At 45.2% G+C, this 26347-nt stretch overlaps 1 protein-coding gene across 1 annotated transcript in view; it reads left to right on the forward strand.

Annotated features, from left to right (window-relative positions):
• Nucleotides 1–26347, forward strand: part of PLCL2 (phospholipase C like 2) — a 210590-nt gene that overhangs the window by 156979 nt on the left and 27264 nt on the right. Inside the window, exon 6 of the mRNA XM_065943320.1 lies at nucleotides 20067–20176. Within this exon, the coding sequence (XP_065799392.1) occupies nucleotides 20067–20176 (110 nt within the window). The remainder of the gene's footprint in view (nucleotides 1–20066; nucleotides 20177–26347) is intronic.

Consider the following 26347-nt stretch of genomic DNA (forward strand, 5'->3'; position numbering starts at 1 on the left):
CCGCCTCTCCCCTGTGGCCTGTGATAGATTTGTCTTACCTCGAGGCAGAGAGCGCCCGACTGCGCGGTCTGGGGCGAGCAGGCAGGACGCCCGGCAGACCCCCGTGAGCAGGACGGGGTTGCTCAGAGCCATCTGCAGACTCCTCGGAGTTCAGTGTGCTCGTAGGAGCCAGGGTTTCCGGAGAAGTGACCGGTCACCGTCCATCGCTTGCTCTGCTCACATCCTTGTCTCACCCAACACAGCACGCGTACAATCGTCTGTACAGGTCATCCTGGAAACTTCACGGGTGTTCTGTTAACAGGGTCTGATAAGGGAAGCCCAGGAGCCTGGGGCTCCCATCTCGGTCTGTGTCAGGCGGTTTCCCAGCCCTGGTCCCTGGGGAGCGGGAGGCCCGGGTCCTGGGCCTGTGTGCCGTGTCCTGCTGTGTGCTGCGGGCTCAGTCACTCAACTTCTCTGGCTCCCTTTCCTCCTCCTAAGTGACAGTCTGCTTCCCCGGTGGCCCCAGGGCCTCTGAGATGTAGTGACCTCGGGTCAGTGGCCTACGCAGCAGTTGTGGAATGCCCTGATCACAGGCACACAGGAGACTGACAGGTGAGCCCCGCTGGGACACAGCTACATGACTGCAGCCCATCAGCGCGCTTCCAGGGGCAGCGCATGCCTGACTCGGAAGGCGCAGAGTGAGCTCTCCGAAGGTGAGGCATGAAAACCCTTAATGCCTAGCAGCCTTCCTCTCCTGCAGGAAGATGCTGTCCAAGCACTTTAGTTAACTGGCAGTCGGTGGCTTCCCTGCTGGCTTAGCTGTTAAAGAATCCACCCGCAATGTGGGAGACCTGGGTTCCATCTCTGGGTCGGGAAGGTCCCCTGGAGAAGGGAAGGCTACCCACTCCAGTATTCTGGCCTGGAGAATTCCTTGGACTATATAGTCCATGGGTTGGAAAAGAGTTGGACACAACTGAGCGACCTTCACTTCACAGTGAAACCACAGGCGCCAAGAAGTTGTGAGGGCTCTGGGGACCCAGAGCTCAGCCTACAGTTGAGCTGGGAGGGTGGTTTCTCTGGGAGCAAGGCTGATAGACGGGGAAATCCAGGGTGACTCTATCTGCAGGGGCAGCCGGGCCCAGGTCAGCAGAGGCCGAGACGCTGAGGGGTGTGGGAGCAACAGGCCGGAGGAGACACCAATCCAGAAGCTTTAACCGAACGTCCACATACACGAAGCACCCTGATGGGCTGTACCGCATGGGAAGAGTGGCAATGGCGAGGAGCACAGTGCAAAAAAACCAGAAACTGAGAAAAAACGCCGGCGAAACGTTACCAGGAGGCTGAAGTCTCTGATACACGAGGAACTCCTAAAGTCGGTCAGAAAAAGGCCAGCAACCCCGATGTTTGTGTTCTCTGCAAAGAACAGGAACACAGGTCACAGCCAGGGGAATTCAGAAGACTCTAGAATGAAATGAAGATGTCCAGATGCACCCGTAAACCATGAACACCTGTGGCCGGCGGATGGACAGATTGGAACACAGCGTCTAAACCCGGCCTTCTCAAAGTGGAAGTCGAGTAGTCGGCAATGGAAAATAAAGAAGCAGAGTAAATACAAGGCTCACGGTGTCCTGCTGTGATGAGTGTTCTGGGATCAGTGAGGCCAGAGGCACAGGGTGGGACGGGCGGGGTTGGGGGCGGATGGCTCCTTTCAATCAGGTGGTCAGCCCAGACCTCAGGGAAGCAGTGAGCTCGGTGCAGGCCTGACTGCAGGTGGCGAGCAAGCGTTTCAAGCCTCTGGAAGGGGATTGCTTTAGGCAGTGGGGCCGTGAGCCAGGCCAGGGTGGCAGGACCAGTCTGCACCGGCCAGGCTGGTATTGGGAGGCCGGCCCTGCTCTCAGAGAGGGTACACCTCCTAGGTCAGGGTGGAGGCATGGCCGCATCAGACACGTGGGGGGCGGCGGGGGTGATGCAGATGCCGGAGGACCCCCTGGGAGGCTCTTTACCCACCCAGTCCCCCAGACCAGCACTGCGGTTTGACCTGGAGTGGTTGGGGCGATGTTGATGAAGAACGCTCACATGCTGGATACTCTGACGGTCACGCTCACAGGATTTTTTCATGGATCGGACGCAGGGCAGCAGGAAGGGAGGAGGGTGGGCCTAAAGGGTTCTTGGCTGGGTTCTCTTTACCAAGACGGGGAGGACCCCGGGGTAGAAGGCTGGAGGGGGGCGATCAGAGGTTTTAGGCGTGTCAAACTTGACAGGCCTGGTTAACTTCCAAGTCTAAACGTTGAAGAGCGGTCCTGAGTGGATGCAATGAATTTGGAAATCATAAGCGCAAAGGTGGTCTTCCAAGCTGGGAGCCTAAGCTCATCGGAGAAGGGACGGTGAAGAGGACAGAGCCCCGGTCCTGAGCATGTGGATGTCGGAGACACAGGAGAGCAAGTGTGGGGCGTCAGGGCGTAGTCAGACGGGGACGGGAGGGCACTGAGCTTCCCGAGGACGAGCTGTTTCAGGGGGACGCCTGTGTTCCTGGCTCAGAGCCAGTCACATCAGAGACCCAAGTCCCCTCACGACTGAGGGTGGGGCACCCGGGCCGCTGAGAACTCTCCCATGGTTAGGGATGTGATCCCGTCCTCACCGATGAGAGCTACCTGGCAGTACATTTCAGAATTACAAACCACGCACACTTTGAGCCAGCAGCTCCTGTTCAGTTTATGCTGTGGAGTTGGTCATGTATTTGAGGAAGTACACATGTATAGAGTTTCCTTTGTAACATGGAGAACAGCCTCAACGTTACAACCTAAGTGTTTAGTAGGAGGGTTCTTGTTAAATACATTAGGACAGATCCATGTGATGAGACATTATGCACCCACTTCAAAAAAGTCGTATGTGTGTATATATTCACCTGCATGTATGCACACATACACCATGTATACACATATATAAGGAAGATGCTATATATACATAAAAGTTAAAAAAAAGCATCAATATATGCGTATTTGTATAAACGTACATAGTTTTAAAAGGCAAGGCAGACCATGCGTGCTATTTGCTGCTGCTGGCAGTGGTGGTGGTTTAGTCGCTAAGTCATGTCTGACTATTGCGACCCCGTGGACTGTAGACCGTCAGGCTCCTCTATCCATGGGATTCTCCAGGCAAGGATGCTGGAGTGGGCTAGTGCCGTTTGCTAAGGTGTTTTAAAGGCGGGGGCGGGAGACTGGAGCTCCGAGCGCTGCAGACGGCCCCACCCTCTGGGCGAGGCCGTGGGAGACACACCGGGGTTGTCCAGGGGAGGGGACAGGGAGGCCGGGGACACTCCATGTACCAGTCTATGCTTTTTAAATTATTGCACCATGTGACTTTTATCTGGTCAAACATAAGAGGGGGAGAAGGAAAGGGAGCAGTGGCAGGGTGGGGTCCCCAGGGGCTCGTGTGGGCCTTCCACCCTGGTGGGGGGTGGGGGGGCTTCCCGGGGCATCTAGGCACGGGGTCCCGGTGGGGAGGCTTATCTTGGGGGGTCACCGTGGAGAGGGGCCGTCTGAAGGGGCTGCCGTTTGCTCCTCCTCTGAGCCCCTGGCCAAGGTTTGGAGGGCAGCGTAGGGAGGGGCCCCATGGAGGCCTAGAGGGTCAGAGTGATGCCTGCGCCGCCGCACCTGGACCACCGCCCCCCGGAGCCCTGGCTGCCGCATCCGCTCAGGAATCACCGAGTCCGGCGTCTCCAGGCTTCCGTGGCGCCGCGCACGCTGGATGCACGCTGCTTAAGACCCCGGGGCTGGGGGCGCAGGGCATGGGTTACAAAGACCGCACATCTTAGCAGGTTCTGCATGTGAATCAGGCGGAAAAAGTGATCCCTATTTTGTTCCCAGGGTACTTTGACATTGTGCCCCGAAATCACGTGGTACCTTTAAAACGTGATAAAATGAGGTGCCCGACAGTCTCATGTTACATGGAATTCCATCTTCCAGGAAGTAGCTCACAGTACCTCATTTGGGAAATTTTAAACGTTAAAGTGATCGATGCATATCTCCCTTTGTCACCGTTTGAAATATCCCTACCCTACGATCCTGGCTTCTGTTTTCAGCACACACAAAAATATTTCTGCATTGGACCTGTGGGTGATAAAAGAGCTTTTTAGGACAGCAAAGTAAAGTTTTAGGTGAAAAAGTAATCTTTCAGTGTATACATTTGAGATCAATACGTCTGTTGTATTTTTTAAAAATTAAGTTGCTTCTGAAAATTTTGAGCCATGCGCTACATGGTATATTTTAGATTCAGATCATTTAGATTGGTATAGAAATTCTATTCAGAATGTTTGAAAGATCATCTGCTTCATATTTGGCATGAATAAATGCCATTTGTTTTCTACAAAGAGGAAATGCGGGCATCTTTCTGCCTGAGCCTCCCTTTCCTTCAAAGCAAAGCCTATTCTTCATATCTTAGGGTTGTATGTATCATGTATTTTACACTTTTTATTTTTATGATTGCTTGGTTTCCATCTAGGTTTATCCATGATGGGAAGCAGGAAACTTGATAGGAGTGGAAATTTCTCTTCACTCCATTATATGCAGTTTCACTCATATTCTCGGCTAATGTAATTATGTATCATCTCGGAAGATTTACACTTCTTTATTAATTTTTTGAAAACATGATAATCTATCAGCATTGCATTTCATCTCTTGTCATTAAGCTTTAAGCCCCTCAAAACCAAAATATTTAAATTACAGTGTTTTGAAAGAATAATTGGCAAATTATGTGAAACTAACACCTCCTTCTATAAAAAAACTTCAGCTGTTTAAATTTTTGAGAGATGATGTGGAAAGAAGTAATAAATTTCCAAACTATGGCTTTTTTATATAAAAATCAATCTATCTTTGCATGGCCATACCAATTTTTAAAAGTTAACATTGCAGCTATAATTGGAAAGGTCCCCCGTGGGCCCAGCGAGTGATCTCCTGTTTCATTCACATGGCCTGTATGCTCCATTCCCTACAGAGCAGAGTGAACTGGATTCTTGCAGGATCACTACCTTTCCATCTGCTTTCTTTCTGCTGTTTGGTGCTCCCCTGGTGGCTCAGGGGTAAAGAGTCCGCCTGTAATGCAGGAGACAGAGGTTCGAGCCTTGGTTGGGGAAGATCCCCTGGAGAAGGGAGTAGCAACCCGCTCCAGTGTTCTTGCCTGGAGAATCCCATGGACAGAGGGGCCTGGGGGGCTACAGCCCATGTGATCCCAAGAGTCAGACATGACTGAGCGACTAAACCACTACCACCGCTGCTGTTTGATGACCTGTTCTCAAGTTCATTACCGCAAAGGAACATGAGCAGGTTTTCTTCTTGGTTAACATCCCTGAAGAAAAGTAACCCATGGGTTTCTTCTGGGAACACAAACTTGGGGTCACGGAGTCAGAGGAACCTAACCAAGCGTCTCTGGCACAGAACAGCTGAGGCTCAAAGACAGTCCTCTTGACAGAAGAACAGTCACAGCAGGCCCCGCCGGGTCTGTGCTGGGGATGTGGTCATCTGCTGCGTTTTGGACTTTTACCCGTTTTAGTCCACGTTCCCAAGCACATCGCTGTATTTGTGTAATATGCCCACAGCCCTCAGACTTCCATGCATTTGAACATACTGTATATTTTGACTGTTAAATGATGTAGCATGTTGAAATTGTATCACATCATGTTTATCAGAAGACTGTTTACGTAGTTAGTATTGTTGTTCACATGAAGTGTGCTCAAACTCAACAGAGATTTCCATTTCTTTGACCAAAATTAGCTGTTATCTCTTGTCTTACCTGCGGCGGCGCAACGTTGAAGTAGAATCAAGGAATCCTGATTCCTTCGCCAGCCTTGTTGAATGGTTGTCCCAAATGTGACCTTCTGCCTTTAAAGAAAACATGGGCAAGAAGAACATGCTTCATCTGATGCCCTTATACTGCCATTTTGTTCAGATCAGACTAGGAAATGGGGCAGAGATGAAGGAAACAGATACGGTTGTTAAACAACCAAGCCAGGCAAACAGCTCCCCGTGACTCTAAAGTGCACAAATTTATGATGAAGATGTGTGGGCATCATATTTGGAAGATACTTGCTGGGAAATAGAACTTACTCCTGAAAGAAAAATAGCATCTCTTCTTCCTCCCTCAGCATTGTTGGCCTGGTTTCTGTTTTGAGACCTGCAGACCGGTCAGGTGGGAAGCCCGCCTGCCTCTGCTGCTCCCCGAGGCCACCAGGCCGTGAAAGCTAAGAACGACCTTCTTTCTATAAGAATATGAGATGGCTTTGGGCTTAAATCTGCTTAGAAATGTTGAAATACTGATTTTGCTGATGGTCATCACAAAGAAATCTTTAATGAAATTCTACCTATTTTCAGAAGAAGGGAGGCTTTTCTTAACTAGGATTCATCGATAATAGACACGTGTTTTGACGTCAGGAAGCCCCCAGTGTCAGTCCCTTCCATCACAGGTGGAGCAGAGGTTGCACGAAAGCTGTCTTGGTTTGCGTCTCCCCTCGGCACCAAGGGGAGCTGCAGCCATGGTCCTCTACCAGCCAAGGAGAGACTGGTTTGGGTGGTTTTCCTGCCCGTCTTATCCTTCTTAGACCCGTAAAGGCTTCACTTAACAGCATTATTACGAGGCTGCCTGCCTGTGAGGGCTGCTTCGGGGCCCCACACCTGTGTAGACAGACCGTCCCTTCCCAGGGTGTAGGGCCTGTCACCCCACAATGCCAGCAGCCTGGACAGACAAAAGGCACGCTGACAGTTGGTACGCTAGGGGCATGCAGAAACCCACATATGTGCTTCGTGTCAGTACAGGGGGCTGTGTGCCTGCCTGTGGAGTGGATGGTGTGGTTCGTAAGAAGGCGGGTGCAGAACTAAGCTCCCTCAACTGGCCCAACGACCAGCACATAGGACTTGTTCCTGAAGAAGTAAGGGGGCCCAGGCGCCCTGAAACTCAGCTCATGCCCCAAAGCCCACAGCTGGGCGTCCTGGCTGCTCCCAGGCCCTGTCTTACAGGTCGCCTTTCTTTCATCAGAGTTCAGCATTCTTGTTACTCCACTGAGGACATGGTCAGAACTCCCTTTCTGCCTTGTTATGTAACGAAACTGCTAACGATTTCATGACCAGAATGAGGGCAGTCAGCTGCCCGAGGTGCCATTCACTCTCATTTTCTGTCTAGTCACTAGTGAAAACGCAGACTGGACCTCCTCAAGTTTTCAGAAATTTAAGCTTTTCTGGTTGATTATTTTTTTAAATATTGAAAGATGAAAGCATCTTTACATTGCCAGTTGCTTGTAATTTATTTTATAAAGTCTCACATTGTAATATGCACTCCTTGTATGAATCTCCCTAACATACTATGTTTCCTCATGCAAAAATCCCAATTTGCAGCTGCACCTATTGAGTTTATTTTGGCACTGATTTTAAAAAAGCAGAAGTTATGCCTCCTTATGTCATTATTTTAATGCTCTTGCCCTCTTTACTACACTAATGCCTCTAAACTCAGCCATTGTATTCCAAAGCAAAGTTACACAGATTTCTGCATAAAAGGATTGTCAGATAATATAGGCACTAGTTCCCTTACCCAGGCTTGCTTCCCATGCTTCTAGAAGTCTGCAGTTTTTTACAGTGTTTAGCATGTTTAAGTAATGGGCCTTCGTGGGACTTAACACAGCCGATGGCCACGTGACCTGTTCATGGTGTGTGATCAGTATTATTGCCTGCCCAATTAGTGTTAATACTTCAAGCATCAAAAATTACTTTCATTATCCAAATTGATGAGACCTTTTGTACCTCAGTATTATGAATATTGACTACCGAAATAGAGAACTATTATGAAAAGTCCACTTGTTAAAGAAATCCTAGATAACAGTTCAGTTTTACCTCTTCACATAAATATTCCTGACTGTTTCATATTGGAGTTCTTTTTTACATACAAAAAAATGAAACTAGAAAACATTTAAAAAATCTTGTTCAAATATAAAATGATTTGGAAATAAGTATTTATGGAAGCTGGGCCAGTCATTTAAAAAAAATAGGATCTTGACTGTCTCCTGTGTCTGTCTGTCTCTCCGCTTACTCCTAACCCCACCACCTTCAAACTGTGACTAAAGGGCAAGGAATTCTATCGATAAAATGAAACAACTTTAAAATGAAAACAACTTAGCTTCTTTGTGTGGGGCAGGGGAAGGTGGTAACTTAGTCTTAAAAGTTTTTACTAATCTGATTTTCATCATCTACTTTAAAATTCTGCTCTTTAGATAGATGGTTTGACTTACTGGAGGAGAAGAGATGCTGGTCCTAAGTTTCTTAATAAGATGAGGACTTTTTCACAGGACTCATGTTTCTTTGCTGAAAATAATTTGGGAAATAGGGAGAAAGGTATTTAGTGTCTAACCCAGACAGGTTTTCTCTACTCACTGCTGATGTGCAGACCTCCTGCGACATGTTAGAACAGATTTCCTGGTCATTTAATATCAAGGGAATAATAAATTCGCATCTTAGACGTGTAATCAGATTTCTTTGTTGCATATGCACTGACCCAGTTCCATGGCATAATCTCATTTCCTTGCAAACTGATTCAGTGCCTATCCCATACCCTCACAGTGTTCTACCTCACTGCATCATTATTGGACACACACAGACATCTCAAGAGTTCATGTTAAGGGCTGGGACTCTTGTTTTAGAGATACTGCATGACACTTGGGAAACATTAGGCCTTTGGACTCAGACAAACTAGTATTCAAATATTTTGAGTTTTGTGAATGGGTTTTATTTTTAATTGGAGGATAATTCCTTTACATCCTTGTGTTGGTTCCTGCCATACGTCAGCATGAGTCAACCACAGGAGTACATATACCTGCCCCCTCTTGTACCCACCGCCACCTCCCGGCCCTTCCCAACCCCTCTAGGTTGTCACAGAGCACCAGATTTGGGTTCCCTGCATCATGCAGCGAATTCCCACTGGCTGTCTGTTTCACTTGTGGTAATATATACATTTCCATGCTACTCGCTCAAATCATCCCACCCACCTCTTCCCTCACTGTGTCCAACGGTCTGATTTTATGTCTGTGTCTCCTTTACTACCCTGCAGATAGGATCAGCAGTACCATCTTTAGATCTAGACTCCATACGTATGCGTTAATGTTTGATATTTGTCTTCCTCTTTCTGACTGCCTTCACCTTGTGGAACAGGCTCTAGGTTTGTCCACCTCATCAGAACTGACTCACATGTGTTCCTTCTTACAGATGAGCAGCATTCCCTTGTGTGTATGTTCCACAGCTTCTTTATCCAGTCACCTGTCAATGGGCATCTAGGTTGCTTCCACGTCCTAGCTACTGTAAACGGTACTGCAATGCGATGAGCATGGGGGTGCATGTGTCCTTTTTCATTATGGTTTCTTTGGGGTGAATGCCCAGTAATGAGACTGTTGGGTCATATGGTAGTTTTGTTCCTAGTATTTTGAGAAATCTCCATACTGTTCTCCATAGCGGCTGTTTGAACTTACATTCCCACCAGCAGTGCAGAAGTGTTCCCTTTTCTCCACACCCTCTCCAGCATTTATTATTTGTAGTGTTCTTGATGATGCCCATTCTGACCGGTGTGAGGTGATAGCTCATTGTCGTTTTGGTTTGCATTTCTCTAATAATAAGCAAAGGTGAGTATCTTTTCCTGCATTTATTAGCCATCTGTCTATCTCCTTTGGAGAAATGTCTGTTTAGGTCTTCTGCCTACTTTTCTACTGGGTTGTTTGGTTTCCTGATACTGAGCTGCTTGTATATTTTGGAGATTAATCCTTTGTCAGTTATTTCATTTGCTATTATTTTCTCCCATTTTGAGGGTGGTCGTTTCCTGTTGTTTATAGTTTCCTTTGTTGTGAAATAGCCTTTAAGTTTATTAGGTCCCATTTGTTTACTTTTGTTTTTATTTCCATTATTCTAGGAGGTGTGTCATAGAGGATCTTGCTATGATTTATGTCAAGGAGTATTCTAACTGTGTTATTCTCTTAATAGTTTTATCATTTCTGGTCTCCTGTTTCAGTCTTTAATCCATTTTGAGTTTATTTTTGTGAATGGTATTAGGAAGTGGTCTAATTTCATTCTTTTTCATATAGCTGACCAGTTTTCCCAGCACCACTTATTGAAGAGACTGTCTTTTCTCCATTGTATATTTTTGCCTCCAAGTTACCCGTAGGTGTGTGGATTTATCTCCAGGCTTTCTGTCTTGTTCCATTGCTCTAGATTTCTGTCTTTGTGCTAGTACCATACTGTCTTGATGACTGTAGCTTTTGTAGTATAGTCTGAAGTCAGGAAAGTTGATTCCTCTACCTTATTCGTCTTGAAGTTTTTACTAATCTGATTTTCATCATCTACTTTAAAACTCCATCAGTGTCTTGTAGTTTTCTGCATACAGGTCTTTCGTCTCTATAGGTAGGTTTATTCCTAAGTATTTTATTCTTTTGTTGCAATGGTGAATGGGATTATTTCCTTAATTTCTCTTTCTGGTTTTTCATTGTTAGTGTATAATAATGCAAGGGGTTTATGTGTATTAATTTTATATCCTGCAACTTTCCTGTATTCATGGATTAGCTCTAGTGATTTTCTGGTGACATCTTTAGGGTTTTCTGTGTATCATGTCATCTGCAAACAGTGAGAATTTACTTCTTTTCCAGTCTGGATTCCTTTTATTTGTTTTTCTTCTCTGCTGTGGCTAGGACTTCCAAAACTATGTTGAATAATAATGTTGAGAGTGGGCACTCTTATCTTGTTTCTGATTTTAAAGGAAATGCTTTCAGTTTTCCCCATTGAGAATAATGTTTATTGTGCGTTTGTCATATATGGGCTTTACAATGTTGATATATGTTCCTTCTATGCCTGCTTTCTGGAGAGTTTTTTTTTTTTTTATCATAAATGGGTGTTGAATTTTGTCAAAAGCTTTTTCTGTATCTGTTGAGATGGTGATATGGTTTTTATCCTTCAGTTTGTTAATATGGTCTATCACATTGATTGGTTTGTATATATTGAAGAATCCTTATTACATCCCTGGGATAAATCCCACTTGATCATGATGCATGATCTTTTCAACTTTTTGTTAGATTCTATTTGCTAGAATTTTGTTAAGGAGTTTTGCATCTATGTTCATCAGTAATATTGGCCTGTAATTTTCTCTTTTTGTGGCATCTTTGTCTGGTTTTGGTATCAGGGTGATAGTGACCTCATAGAATGAGTTTGGGAGTTTTCCTTCCTCTGAAACTTTCTGGTAGAGTTTGAGCAGGATAGGTATTAGCTCTTCACTCAACTTTTGGTAGAATTTTCTTTTGAAGTCATCTGGTCCTGGGCTTTTGTTTGTTGGAAGATTTTTTTCATTGCAATGTCAATTTCTGTGTTTGTGGTTGGTCCGTTTATATTTTCTGTTTCTTCCTGGTTCAGTTTTGAGAGACTGTACCTTTCTAAGAATTTGCCCATTTCTTCCAGGTTTTCCATTTTATTGGCATATGTTGTTTGTAGTAGTCTCTTATGATATTTCATATTTCTGGGGTGTCAGTTGTAACTTCTTTTGCATATCTAATTTTATTAATTTGAATCTTCCCACTTTTTTCTTGGTGAGTCTGGCTAATGGTTTGTCAGTTTTGTTTTTCCTCTCAAAGAACCAGCTTTTAGTTTGTTATTGTTGCCTCCATTGTTTTTAATTTACTTCTGCTCTGATCTTTAAGATTCTTTCCTTCTACTGACGTTGGAGTTTTTGTCCTTCTTTTTCAAGTTGCTTTAGGTGCAGGGTTAGGTGGTTTGTTTTTCATTGTTTCTTGAGGTAGGCTTGTGTTGCAATAAATGTCCCGCTTAGCACTGCTTTCACTTCATCCCACATGTTTTAAGTTCTTGTGTTTCCGTTGTCATTTGTTTCTAGGCATATTTTGATTTCCTTTTTTATTTCTTCAGTGATCTGTTGGTTATTCAGAAGCATATTATTTAGCCTCCATGTATTTTTTATATTCTTTTTCCTGTAGTTGACATCTGATCTTACAACTTTGTGATCAAAAAAGATTCTTGAAATAATTTCACTTTTTAAAATTTATCAGGACTTGTTTTGTGACCTAAGATGTGATCTGTCCTGGAGAATGTTCCTTGTGCACTTCAGAAAAAAAGTGAAATCTATTGTTTTTGATTGAAATGCCCTGTAGATATCAGTTAGGCCCAACTGGTCTTTTCACAAGCTCTAAAGCTTGTGTTTCTTTATTAATTTCCTGTCTGTATACTCTGTCCATTGTTGTGAGTGAGGTATTAAAGTCCCCCACTATTATTGTGTTACTCTTGAGCTCCTCTTTAAAACTTGTTAGCATTTGCCTTTATGTATTGAGGTGCTCCTATGTTAGGTGCATGTATAACTGTTATATTTTCTTCTTGGATTGAGCTCTTGATCATTACGTAGTGTCCTTCACTGTCTCTTGTAATGGCCTTTGTTTTAAAGTCTATTTTCTCTGATATGAGTATTGAGACTCCTACTTGCTTCTGATTTTATTTGCATGTAATATCTTTTTTCAGCTGCTCACTTTCAGCCTGTGTGTGTCCCTAGGTCTGAGATGGTTCTCTTACAACAGCATATATTGGGGTCTTGTTTTTGTATCCATTCAGCCAGTCTGTGTCTTTTGGTTGGAACATTTAGTCCATTTACATTTAAGGTAGTTATTGATAAGTATGATCCATTTGCCATCTGCTCTGTAGTTTTAGCTTTGTTTTTGTAGGCGTTTTCTTATTCTTGTGTTTCCTGTCTAGAGAAGTTTCTTTACTTTTTGTTGTAAGGCTAGTTTGGCAATGCTGAATTCTCTTAACTTTTTGCTTGTCTGTAAAAGTTTTGATTTCTCCCTCGAATCTGAACACGATCCTTGCTGGGTGGAGTAATCTTGGCTGTAGGGTTTCCCTTTCGTCACTTTCAGTATATCTTGCACTCCTCTCTGGTCTGCAACGTTTCTGCTGAAAGACCAGCTGTTAGCCTTACAGAGAGCTCCTTGTAAGTTATTTGTTGTTTTTCCCTTGCTACTTTTAATATTTGTTCTTTGTGTTTAATTTCAGTTAGTATGATTAATGTATATCTTGACATGTTTCTCCTTGAGTTCATCCTGTATGTGACCTGGGCTTCCTGGACTTGGGTGGCTGTTGCCTTTCCCATTTTAGGGAAGTTTTCAGTGATAATCTCCTCAAATATTTTCTCATACTCTTTCTTCTTGTCCTCGTCTTCTGGGACCCCATGAGTCGAATGTTGGGGCACTTAATGTTGTCCCAGCGGTCTCTTGAGACTGTCCTCATTTCTTTTTATTCTTTTTTCTTTATTCTGCTCTGTTTGAGTTATTTCCACCATTCTATCTTCCAGCCCACGTATCCATTCTTCTGCTTCAGGAGTTCTGCCCTTGGTTCCCACTAATGTATTTTTCATCTCAGGTTCTGTGTTGTTCATGACTGATTGTCATTTCTTTAAATCTTGCAGGTCCTTGGTAAACATTTCTTATATCTTCTCGATTCGTGCCTCTAATCTTTCTGTGTCTTCATTTTATTTTCAAGGTTTTGTATCACCTTATCATCACTCTGAATTCTTTTTGCGGTACACAGCTTATTTCCTCCTGATTTATTTGGTCGTGTGGGTTTTTACCATGCTCCTTCATCTGCTGCACACTTCTCTGTCTTTTCACTTTGTTTAATTTACTGTGTTTGGGGTCTCCTGTCTGCAGGCTGGAAGGTTGTGGTAATTCCGCTTAACGGTGGTGTCTGCCCCCCATGGATGGGGTTGATCCAGGGTCTAGTGAGGGCTTCTTGGTTGGGAGAACTTGTGCTTATATTCTGTTGGATGGAGCTGGATCTTGTCTCTTTGAAAGGCAGTCCAGTAGTATGTTTTGGGGTGTCTGTGGGCTTGGTATGGCTTTGGGCAGCCTTTCTGCAAATGGCAGGTTTGTATTCCTGTTTTGCTAGAGGTTTGGTGTCAGGCATCTGGTGCTGGAGCCCGCAGGCCTTTGGGTGGAGCTTGTTCTTGGTTTTCAGATGGAGGTCTTTGAGAAGGCCCTTGTCTGTTTATGTTCCATGGGGGTCTGGAGTTCTCTGGTAGTCCAAAGTCCTGGACTTGGGTCTCCCACCTTGGGGGTTTGAGCCCAACCCCTTACTGTAGCACCGAGACTTCATAGGCTACACAGAAGTCATAACCCCAAGACTAAAGGTGAAACAGCATTCAACAGCCAAAGAAATTCACACATTTACAAAGGGAAAAGAAGAGAGAAAAAAATGAGTAACAATAGGAGTCAAGAAAGAAGAAAGCAATCAAGCCAATAAATCAAACCCTTAAGGGAAATTGGATACTAAAAATTAGACTCTCAGAAATGCAGAATGAAAAACAAAACATCAAAAACAAAATCTAAAGCATGGAAAAAAATTGCAGTGTAACTTAGCAGTACTAAGCAGTAAAATCAGGAAAATAAAGTGAATTTATTTTAAAATAAGATTTTTTTTTTTTTAAAAGGGGAAAGGAGGCTATAAAAATAAAAATTAGAGGAGTAATAAAGAACAACATTATAACACTATGGGGAAAAAAGGGGAGGAATATATATAGAATGGTATTGAGAAGAAAGTCCGTGTGATTCCTCCATTTTCCTGCTCTGGCCAGTTTGCCTACTCAGACAGTCCTCCAATATTTTTAGGTCTCTGGATTTGCTGTGGGCAGTGTGGGGTCAGTTTAAAACTCAGATCCTGCCTTGCTCCAGCTTGTACCTACTCCCAAAGTCCAGTTGCCCCTAAAGCCCACAGTCTGACGCCGGTTCTGGGGAATTAGCCTGCTGCCCCGCGACTGCATGGGCGACTTCCCGTCTTCCCTGTGCTCATGCGGCCTCCTGCTGCTTTGCTGTGGCCCTGGGCCTGCTTCTGCTCACAGGCCTCTGTTCTTGGCCGAGACCCAGTTGCCCTGGGGCGTGGGGAGTGCCTGGAACTTGTGGGCAGTCACCAGGCGACTGTGTGCTTTCGCAGAGGAGCTGGTCCTGTGTTGGGGGACCCTTGGCAGGGCCAAGCCGCTTGGTCTACCAGGTAGATGCGCCTTTTGCCTTCGACCACCTGCCATTTCACAACCCTAGGGGTTCCCAAGCGCCCCCGTGACGCCACCTGTGGGGTTTCCCAGTATGGAAACGTGTCTTTCTTCATGGCTCCCTGCCCGGGTGCAGGTCCCTGTCCTGAAATCTCTGTCTCCCATTCTGCCTCTGGCCCTTGCCCATTCCGAGGACACCGATTGGCCTTTCTGAAAGTCCGGGGTCTTCCTGCCGGTGTCCCCGAGCTGTCCTGTAGGAGCTGCCCCACATGCACAGGATGCGCTTCTGATGTGATCTCCCCGTCTTGAAAGTCTCCTCCAAATTCTTCTTTACTGTTTACTCAAGAAAGTTCCAGAGCCTGTCTCCAAGTTTCCCTTATAGGGTGTGTAAAGTGCTTGGTGAGTGATCTTTTGTTTCCCTTGATCGTGTCTTCGGCCCGACTTCGTGTATCAACAGGAGCGCAGTGAATGATACAGTCATGCTGTGTAAGTCAAAGTGAGATCCTTAAAATACGAAGTCAACAAGTGCTGCATATTAGTGAATTGGCAGCATGTTTACAAAAATTAGTCTGTAAGTTAATAATGTGAAAATTCTTTTAAGAAACAGATATATTATGTAGGAAACCAAGGAATGAAATACCTACCAGTGGAATGGATAGTCTTGGCTACTTTCTAAAATATAGGCTTTCCGATTTTTAACATAATTTTCCATTTGTCAACTCATCACCTTTTGTGCCCACTTTTAAAGAACTTCATTATTAAATACACACATATGTACACACACTGACACAAATATACTTACACATAGTCACACACACACATACTCAGTCACATGTACACACTCATACACATGCACACACACTTGCACACACATGCTTAGTCACATGTACACACTCATACACATGCACACACACTTGCACACACATACACACTCACACACAACCTAACCCTAACTTTTTGCCTCCTTTTGGACTTTTATTTGACTATATAGATATTTTAAGAAGGAGAAGATAAGGGTGAAATGTCTTATCTCACTTTTAAAATGTTTAATTTTAAAATTAAAAATTAATTTATCCTTTTAATCGGAGGATAAATGCCTTACAGTAGTGTGCTGGTTTCTGCCGCGCGTCGACATGAATCAGCCCTAGGTGTACACAGGTCCCCTCTCTCTTGAACCCCCCACCCACCTCCCTCCCGTCCCCCTAGGTTTCCCTGGAGCAGCAGGTCTGAGCGCCCAGTGTTCACAGCAGATTCCCGCGGGCTGTCTACTTTCCGTGTGATAACGTGTACGCTTCATGCTGCTCTCATCTCCTCCCCACTGCCTGCAGGTCTGTCTGTATATCCGTGTTTCTGTTGCTGCCCTGCAAATAGGGCCATCAGTGCCGTTTGCCTAGATTGCATATATACGTGTTAACATATGATACTTGTTTTTCTCTTTCTGACTTACTTCACTCGTATAATGGGCTCTAGGTTCATTCATCTCATTAGAACTGACTCAAATACCTTCCTTTTTATGGCTGAGTAATATTCCACTGTGTATGTGTACCACACTTCTTTATCCACTCATCTGTTGATGGACATCTAGGTTGCTTCCGTGTCCTAGCTATTGTAAATAGTGCTACAATGAATACTGGGGTACATGTGTATTTTTCAGTTATGGTTTTTTCAGGGAATATGCCAAGTAGTAGGATTGTTGGGTCATATGATAGTTTTATTCTTAGTTTTTTTAAGGACTCTCCACACTGTTCTCCATAGTGGCTGTACTTTAATAGATGAGGGGAATGTAAGTTTTTAGGCAGCTATACTTGTTTTCTTAAATGTTTCCCCATTTTATCTTTATCAGTATCACTTTTTTAATCGTCTAGCCTGTGTTTCTTCCTTGAGTCCTCAGTGCTTCCCAAGGTGGCCTCTGGCTCCGTATTCTGCTGACCCTCCTGCAGGCTGCCTCCGTCCGCGCAGCCTGGGTGGATGCTTGTCTGAGCTCAGCCTTGGTGACAGAGTGTTACTGCTCTGCCTGCTCTCCCGTCTCATCTCTTTTCCGTGTTCTGTCTGGACGTCCACCTTCCGAGCCTCAGTGGTGCTTCTAAGACCAGAATAGTTCCTGGCTTACTACCCGAAAGATGGATATTAAAGATTAATATCCTGAAATCCAGATGATGCCGAGGTGGATCTGAGTCGTCAAGGCGTGTGCCAGGGAGAACATGTGTGTGTGTGTTTTGCTTTAGCAGAAATCCTGGACGTTAGAACGTAATTGCCACCTCGTCATGGTTATTATTTGTCTTTTTTCAGTGTGTTAAACCAAGTACACCCAGGGAAGGCTGGAAGCAGATATGGGGGATGCGGCCCTCTGCGCCAAGCTGCCGGCAGTGGGCTGGGCGGGGGGCGGTTAGTGACCAAGCCGGGGCGTTGTCCAGAGGGAGGCCGAATTAAAGGAGAAGGGTCAGCGTGGGAGTTCCCTAGACAGTGTAATGACTTCTACTAATTACTGTTCCTTTTTTAAACCAATGAGTTTCTTAAGCTTTATTAGCATGACAGAAATTAGGGCCCTGGTTCCTATTAGGAGAGAGAAAATGGAGAAGAAGCAAGGCTAGATTGGCAGGTTACTATATTTATCCTGTATGTCAGCTCTTGTTCACTGTCTAAAGGCACTAAGGAATAAAGTTCCTGTCAATCACTGTGTAAAGAACTGCTTTGAAATGATGTTGCATAGAAAGGCAGTTAGAAATTGGGGTGCCCACCTGAACAGGAGAAATGTACAAAAGAACAGGGGAAATGTCTTGTAAAAATGATGGCTGCTCCAACATTAGTTGTAACAGCGAAAGATTGGGAGACCACGTCCATCAGTGAGGGCTGGTTAAACCAAAGGCAGCTCATCTCCTCAGTGTGGGGGGGCTCTGTAGGTGTCAGAGAAGGGTGAGAAGGGCTTGATACGTGGGCAGTGAGCGATCTCCACTGTGGCTGCTCAGAGGAAGGCCACAGAGCAGTATGCATACTACGCTGCTTTTGTGCAAAAAAATGGAGGTTTGTGGATACATGGACACCTCTGCTTAGATCTTCAAGGAGAAAGAAGACAATAAAAGATAAACTAAAATCTCATAAAAATGTACAGGGTAAGGGAGGAATTAGGGTAGAGGAATCCAGAAAGAAAGTAAGATTTACCTGAATGCACCTTGATACACAGTTTGGCTTAGGAATCATAAAAAAAAAAAAGTTATCCAAAAAAGCAAAAACATGTCCCACCCCCACATACACAATGGGATAAAAAGGAAACAAACATATGTAATGGTACTTTGTTACTGACATAACCATGTAAAGAAAATAATTACCTTGACTGACCTTAGAACACTGTACTTTTATTGTACATTCTCAATGAGATGTACTCTGACCAAAAAAAAAAAATGTAGAGTTTAAATTGTATTTAGCAGTCTTACTATTAGTTATGTTGATGTGGTTAATTAAGATTGCCTGCCAAAGAGGTAAGTCTAAGATTTAAGAAAGTAGTGAAAACATCATAACTGTAAATTTGAATTAGAGGTACAAGCAATTCTTGTTGCTTCCCTTAGGAAAAATATTCTTCCCTTAAAAAAAAAAGCCCACGTACCTAAGGTCTGTTCACTAAAGAGCCTGGAAAACAGTGGGAACTCAGTAACGGTGAGCACTCCTAGCCCCCAGATTGTGGTCTTTGAGCACCATTCTCCGCTGTAAGAATCCAGAGGTCCTTGGAGAAATGCCTGGTTCCAGGCCCAGGTGAGCGGTGTACTTGCTAACTCTAGAACATCTTATGCCAGAAGCAAGTGACGTGTCAAAGGCTAATCAGTGACCTCAGGAGGACTTAGAAACCCACCTGCAGGGTTCCCATTGGCCAGTGATGGGATAACTGACTGCAAGTGAATATGTAAAAAACTCCATGAGTTTTAATGATATTAAATCAGGAAGGGGACGTCCCACCACTCCTGCGTTCATGCTGTTTTGAATGGTGGTGAGGAATATGCACTGATTATGTGAATTATACAGAGGTAGGGTGCCCTTGGAGAAGGAAATGGCAACCCACTCCAGTGTTCTTGCCTGGAGAATCCCAGGGACGGGGGAGCCTGGTGGGCTGCCGTCTGTGTGGTCGCACAGTTGGACACGACTGAAGTGACTTAGCAGCAGCAGCAGGGTGCCCTGGCTTTCTCACATTCTCTCTGCTCTGCTGCAGGCTTGGTCTGGGACCTCGGGCCGACTCTTACTGGGACAGGAAACAGTGTTTTGTGCTGTTTTTCATCCTTAATTGCCAACATTGAGACCTCAGTTCAGTTCAGTCGCTCAGTAGTGTCCAACTCTTTGTGACCCCATGGACTGCAGCACGCCAGGCCTCCCTGTCCTTCACCATCTCCCAGGGCTTACTCAAAGTCATGTCCATCAAGTTGGTGATGCCATCCAACCATCTCATCCTCTGTCATCCCCTTCTCCTCCCGCCTTCAATCTTTCCCAGCATCAGGGTCTTTTCAAATGAGTCAGTTCTTCGCATCAGGTGGCCAAAGTATTGGAGTTTCAGTTTTAGCATCAGTCCTTCCAGTGAACACCCAGGACTGATCTCCTTAAGGATGGACTGGTTGGATCTCCTTGGAGTCCAAGGGACTCTCAAGAGTCTTCTCCACACCACAGTTCCAAAGCATCATTGAGACCTCAGTGGAGCTAAAATCGGCCTCCGAGATTCCAAAGCTTGGGCCTGGTCCACGGTCCCTCCCGCTCCCTCAGCCTCAGTCTCTGAACCTGGCTGAGTCTCTTCAGTGCCCCCACCTCTAGAGGAGGAAGGCGGATGGTCACCTGTGCCCTACGCAGCATCCCAGTCCACAGGCACGCACTAGGAGATGCTGTCTGCCTCATTGAGGCTGTGAATTGGCAGTGCTTCCCCTGCCGGAACTTTGTTATTTCATCCTCTGTGAAATCCCAGTGGAGACTGGAATCTTTCTAGCTATACCTAGAAAAATAAACATTGCTGGCCCATTACCGCAGATTGGGTGGGGGAGTAACGTCCTTTGTCTTTCTGCTTCTTTCAGCCATGGAGTTCCACGAGCACCTGCACAGCATCGGCACCAAGGAAGGCCTGAAGGAACGCAAACTGCAAAAGGCGGTGGAGAGCTTTACCTGGAACATCACCATCCTAAAGGTACCTTCTGCGCAGTTTCTGATGCTCCTGACTTTGCAGCCCTTTCCTGCATGTCCCGTTTCCTGCGCTCTGTGTCACCAGCCCATCAAGGCCGCAGCGCTCTCACAGAAGTCCAGTGAGGACTCTGCGTTCGGGAGAGCCTGCAGCATGGTCGCTGGGCAGGCAGCCACGTGAGTGGCTGGCATGTTGTGGGTCCTGCCAGGAAGGGAAAGGGCCTTGCGTTTCACCCTTGAAGTGCTGCAGACTTCACAGCTGCCAGTCACTGCATGGGAAACAGCACCGATTACAGAGAGATGAGTGGAATTGGAAGATTCTAGTTCCTCACATTTCATTCAGTGCTTGAAAGTATAATCACAGCCTTACTATTAATACAATCCCAGAAAAAATATAGGAAAGAATTGTGAGGGGCGTACTCAAAAGAAGTATGTGAAGGGAATTGCCATTTAAAAGACATCTCCCTCCAAGGGAAAAAACACCCATAACTGTTTATCTGCTCCCTTCTTTCTTTCTTTTCTCTTCATTCTCTCCCTCCCTTCCTCCTTCCCTTCTCTCTGTTTCAGCATGACCACTTACAAATTAACTGTTATTTTTATGATGAAAGTAATGTATTTTCATTATAGAAAATGTCAAACTAGCATAACCAGAGGTAAACATAGTCTCACCATCCAGGGTCTTTTGCTGTGCATTCCCCCAGCCTCTTTCTCTGTGGTATATGTAACATGTTGTTTAGTTGCTCAGTCATGTCCGACTTTTGCAACCTCACAGACTGTAGCCCGCCAGGCTCCTCCGTCCCTGGGATTCTCCAGGCAAGAATACTGGAGTGGGTTGCCATGTCCTCCTCCAGGGGGTCTTCCCAACCCAGGGATCGAACCTGCATTTCCTGCATTGGCAGGCAGATTCTTTACCACTGACAGCCACCTGGGAAACCGTGCATGTCATATGACACGATTTTAAAAATACTGTTGTGTGTGCGCCTTGGGGCTTCTCTGGTGGCTCAGATGCCATGCAGGAGGTCGGCTTTCGATCCCTCGTTTGGGAAGGTCTCCTGGCGGAGGGCATGGATACCCACTCCAGTATCCTTGCCTGGAGACCCCCATGGACCGAGGAGCCTGGGGAGCTGCAGCCCACGGGGTCTCATGGAGCGGACAGGACCAAGCGACTCAGCAGCAGCAGCAGGTGCCTTGGAACTTTTTGTGTTTTGTCTTGATGATCTTTTCTTCATCTCAGTGTTTGGGACCTTGAATGATAATAACATAGAAATAGCATTTGTCTGGACCTTGGACAGCTCAGCGTAAAATTACTCTCTGGTTCCTCCCAGCTTTCTTCTCAGTTGAATTCAAAGCTGTAAAGACATTATCACAGCTGCCTCTTTTAATTTTCCTGTTCCCCTTCAAGTTAAAGGATCCATCCTGCAGCAGACAACAGTTTTCTGATTGAATGAGAAGTCACTCTTCCCAAGCGAGCCAACTTGCACTTTCTCATCTTACGCTGCTACTCATTTGTATAATTAAAGTCATTTTCTGAACTTCTTCAAATACTCCCTTTCCTACACATGTACTTTTTAAAAAATCTCTAGATCTTCTGCTTAGTATTTAACTCTGATCACTTGTAGTTCAGTAAACAGCAGATAGAAAAATGTACAATGGAGAGGCATTTGGCTTTACAACTTGCTGGGATGCTATAAACTTCCTGCAAACCTCAGGGAAAAATAGCGCCATAGTGTGTAGCCCTATGACAGGAACAAAGGCTCATTTGGCTTTTTTTTTTTTTTAGACAAGATCCCAGGGGATTCTCATGCACATTAGTTTGGGAGGCACTGGGCTAAGGACCCCTGGAGATGGAAGCCTGGTGCACACAGTCATGAAAGACAGCTAGCACAAAGTAATGGATCAGATTCTGGAAATGTGACATTGAACCAAACGGCTGCACTGAGGAAACCATTTTCTTATGAATTATGTCCAGGAGACAGAATTAAAACCTCAGACTTCTCTTCATATGGAAACAAATGCACAGGACAGGGTAATAGATTTTTGGAAGTCTCCAGGGTAGTATTGGCTCTAGGTGGTGTTTGCGTCTGGCAGAACCAGACGTGGAGTGCAGAATGGCTGCAGGGATCTGTGTGTCTTTTCTGTATGGCGGAGGGCCTTGTTCATGGCCGCGTATTTCACGGGGGTAAGCTCTCTTTGGACAGTCCAGTGCTCGCGGAGTTTTGGGCGTGGGTCTGGGTTGAGCCCCCAGCCTTCTCCTGGTAGGAGGGTGTGGGTCTCCTGGGTTCCTCTCCTCAGCTGTTCTTTGTGCTGAGCTGGTCCTCCTGGGCTGTGTGGTGGGCAGCAGGTGCCCTTGTGGGGGCACAGAGGCTTGGGGATGCCTCCAGACCTTCCCTCCAGATGTGCCGAGGAGCCCCAGAGCTGTGCGACCAGTTATGAGCTACCTGGGCGCCTAACGCACAGTTTCCCACGCCCCGCTGCAGACCTCCAGGGTCAGCATCTCAGGGGTGACCTTAGGACTGCCTGTCTGACAGGGTCCTCAGGGGATTAGGAAATTCCCTGAGAAGCTGAGTGCCAGAGCAGAGGCAGCAACTGCCTTCCGAGTCCCCACACTCATCTGAACAACGTGGCAGGCAGGGCGGCCGGTGGTCACAGGATGAAGGACTTGCAGTGTGGGGATCGCGGATGTGACCTCTGGCCAGAAAAAGCTTTCATTCAAGGGTGTCCAGCCCAGGTTTCATGAGTCTGTGCTGGCTTCATTCAGTTTTTCAGTTTTAAGGGTTACTTTAAAATGCAGACATGGATGAAGGAGAAATGTCACCTGTGATCCCATACCCAGAAGGACCCACTATTAACATCTTGGCATGTTGTTTTTAAGACTGACGTATGTGTTTATTTTGGGTGCACTGAGCCTTCTCTAGGCACAGCCAGGGAGGGCTGCTCTCCAGATCTGGCGTGGGCTACTTGCCCCAGCGGTCTCTGTTCCTGAGCACAGGCTCAGCAGTGGTGGCCCACAGGCTTCGCTGCCCCATGGCAGGTCGGGTCTTCCTGGACCAGGGATCGAACATGTGTCCCTGGCATTGGCAGGTGGATTCTTAACCATCGGCCCACAGGGAAGCCCAACATCTTGTCATATTTACTTCATTTTTTTCCTTTTTAATAAAAATCGTTTGTTTTTGTGAACATGTCTTCATTATAAAGAACTTTTTTTAATGTATAAAAGTTTTAAAATGACCTCAGATCTTCCATCTGAGAAATAATTGTTTTTAAATGTAAGTGACCTTATTCCAGAACTGTTTTATATGCATACGGCTGGGTGAATAGACATATATTTTATTGATTCTGAGTCATAGTTTTTTCCCATGTTTTCCACATCTTTGATTTTTTTGTATATCATATAATTCATGGCATCTTTGCATTGTAACCTAGTTAAGTTGGAGTGATTTTCTTCCTTGTGAAAGTCGCTCACTTGTGTCCGACTCTTTGCAACCCCAAGGACCATACAGTCCATGGAATTCTCCAGGCCAGAATACTGGAGTGAGTAGCCTTTTCCTTCTCCAGAGGATCTTCCCAACCCAGGGATCGAACCCAGGTCTCCTGCATTGCAGGTGGATTCTTTACCAGCTGAGCCACAAGGGAACGTATGTCTTACAAGCATTAGTGTCTCAGATATTACAAAATAAGGTATATCAGTAGACAGGAGCCTACTATAATTTCTCTATTTAATTTTTCAAGTACTAAATTTCACTTTGAAGTGAAGTGGTAGTCACTCAGTTGTGTCCGACTCTTTGCGACCCCAGGGACTGTAGCCCTCTAGGTTCTGTCCATGGGATTCTCCAGGCAAGAATCCTGGAGTGGATCCCCTCCTCTTCCCAAACCAGGGATCGCCAGGTCTCCTGAATGCAGGTGGATTTTTTGTCACCTGAGCCACCAGGGAAAGTGAATGAATTGCTGAAGAATTTTTACTATAAAGGGTATTTATTTCCTATAAAATCCCTCTGAGGTTAAGAAAAAGATTATGAACAATGTTAATTGGAGTCATTTTTGAAAGCTATACATTTGGGTTTTTTGGGTTATATGTTTGGATTAATTGGGTTTTTTGAAATCTACACATTTCAATTATAAAGTTTGTTGGTTGACCTTCTGCTATGAAAGATGAAAATATTAACACTTTCTACTATTTCTGGGTGGGAAGTTAGGCATGTTGTTATTTTTCCATTGTCCAGGTTTAAACATCCCCCGTTGGTCCCAGGACTGTGGTTCCCATGTTGCTCACTTACCAGCTCAGTATTTAAGCTGGTTTGCTGTCACCAGAAGTCCAAGTCATCCATGCTTTCCTGTAGCCCGAGGGAACGGCCGAGAAGGAAGTCTCAGCTGGTGTCAGACAGCCTTTGGGTGCTTGGGCCCAGCTTTCTTAGGGCTTGTCCCTGGCCTATTCCAGGGTTTCTGCTGATAACTGGGGAGAGGGTGTCATTCATTCCCACAGACTTCTGATTGCCTCTTTAATTCAGAAACCAGCCCTTAAGATCTCACACTCATTAGATAGCACCATTCTCTCTTTTTTGATGAGCTTTATTTAGGTATAACTTAATGTAAAATAAAATTCGCCAGTTTTTGAGACAAGTGCTTGGGCCTGGTGCACTGGGAAGACCCAGAGGGATCGTGTAGAGAGGGAGGTGGGAGGGGGGATCGAGATGGGGAACACATGTAAATCCATGGCTGATTCATGTCAATGTATGACAAAAACCACTACAATATTGTAAAGTAATTAGCCTCCAACTAATAAAAATAAATGGAAAAAAAATTAGCCAGTTTTAACTGTGCAATTCAGGGAATTTTGACAAATGTGCATTGTCATGCAGCCTACCACAGTGATGACAGACCATCATCCCAGGAGTCCCCTTGTTCTCCTTTGTAGGAAACTCCCCTGCCTGACCGCCTGCTGGTCTAATTTCTGTCCCTGTGATTTCACCTGCTCCAGAATGTCACATACATGGAGACATGTACTTTTGTGGCCAGTAACCTTTGTGCCTGGCCTCTTGCATTCAGCAGAACACTTCTGAGATTCATCCAAGTTGATGTTTCAGTAAGCTGTTCCTTTTTACTGATAAATAGTATTCTATTCTCTGGGTGTACCACACTCCATTCACTAGCGGAGGACATTTGGGTTACTTCTAGTTTTTGCATATTATGTATACAGCTGCAATGGACATTCACATACAAGTCTTTGTGTGAACATATAGTTTTGGTTTTCTTGGATGAATACCTATGAGTAGAATTGCTTATTTGGTAATTGTGTGTCAGACTTTATAAGAAATTGCCAACTGCTTTATGAACCGTCCCATAGAGAGTTCCTCCCAGCAGTGTTAGAAGAGTTGCAGTTACCCCACACCTTTGTAAACACTTGATATTGTCAATTTGGCAAGTCTAGTAAGTGTATAGAGTTTGAGCAACTTTTTGTTGGGTCTTCTTTTAGATTTTTAAAGAGGTCACAATGGGTCTTAGTGTGGCTTTGCATTTTCTGCTTAGAGTTCTTCAAGATTTTTCTATATATAGGTTTATAGTTTTCATCAAATTTGGAAAAATTTCAGCCATTGCTTCTTTAAACTTGTTTCCATTTTACCCTTTGTCTCCTCCTCCTGTGACTCCGTGTATGCATAGGTACCGCTCGATAGTATCACACAAGTCACAGGTGCACTGCTCATTTGATTCAGGCCTTTCAGCTGTGTTTCTTTTTCAGTAGCTTCTAGTGTTGTGTCTTCAAGCGATATTGCTGTATCCTCTACGACATCTAATCTGCTGTCGACCCTGTCCTGGGGGTCTTTATTCCACTTTTCCCACTTCTCCCTTTTGTGCTCATGGCTTCCTCTCCTCCTTGAACGTGTGTATCTCCAGTAACTGCTGTGTCCCTCCGTCCTTCTCTGTTACCCTTGATGCCACCTCGCCTCCCTGAGCTCTGGAGACCTGCTGGGCTCCGTCTGGGAAGCTCCCCTTGCACTGACCTTGCGTCTGGACCTGCTCTCCCAGGGCTCCCGGTCTTGCACTTTCTAAAAATCATTGCTTTATACGTTGTGTCTTGTTTTCTAGTTCTGTGTCAGCCCCATCCCTGACTCTCCCGTGTCACCTCTTGCTTCCCTTCATCTCTTCTCTTTCATCAAACAAAAGTAAAAAGAGAAAGACACTC

The sequence above is a fragment of the Muntiacus reevesi genome, chromosome 8 (assembly GCF_963930625.1).
Source record: "Muntiacus reevesi chromosome 8, mMunRee1.1, whole genome shotgun sequence".
In the NCBI taxonomy this organism is placed as follows: Eukaryota; Metazoa; Chordata; class Mammalia; order Artiodactyla; family Cervidae; genus Muntiacus; species Muntiacus reevesi.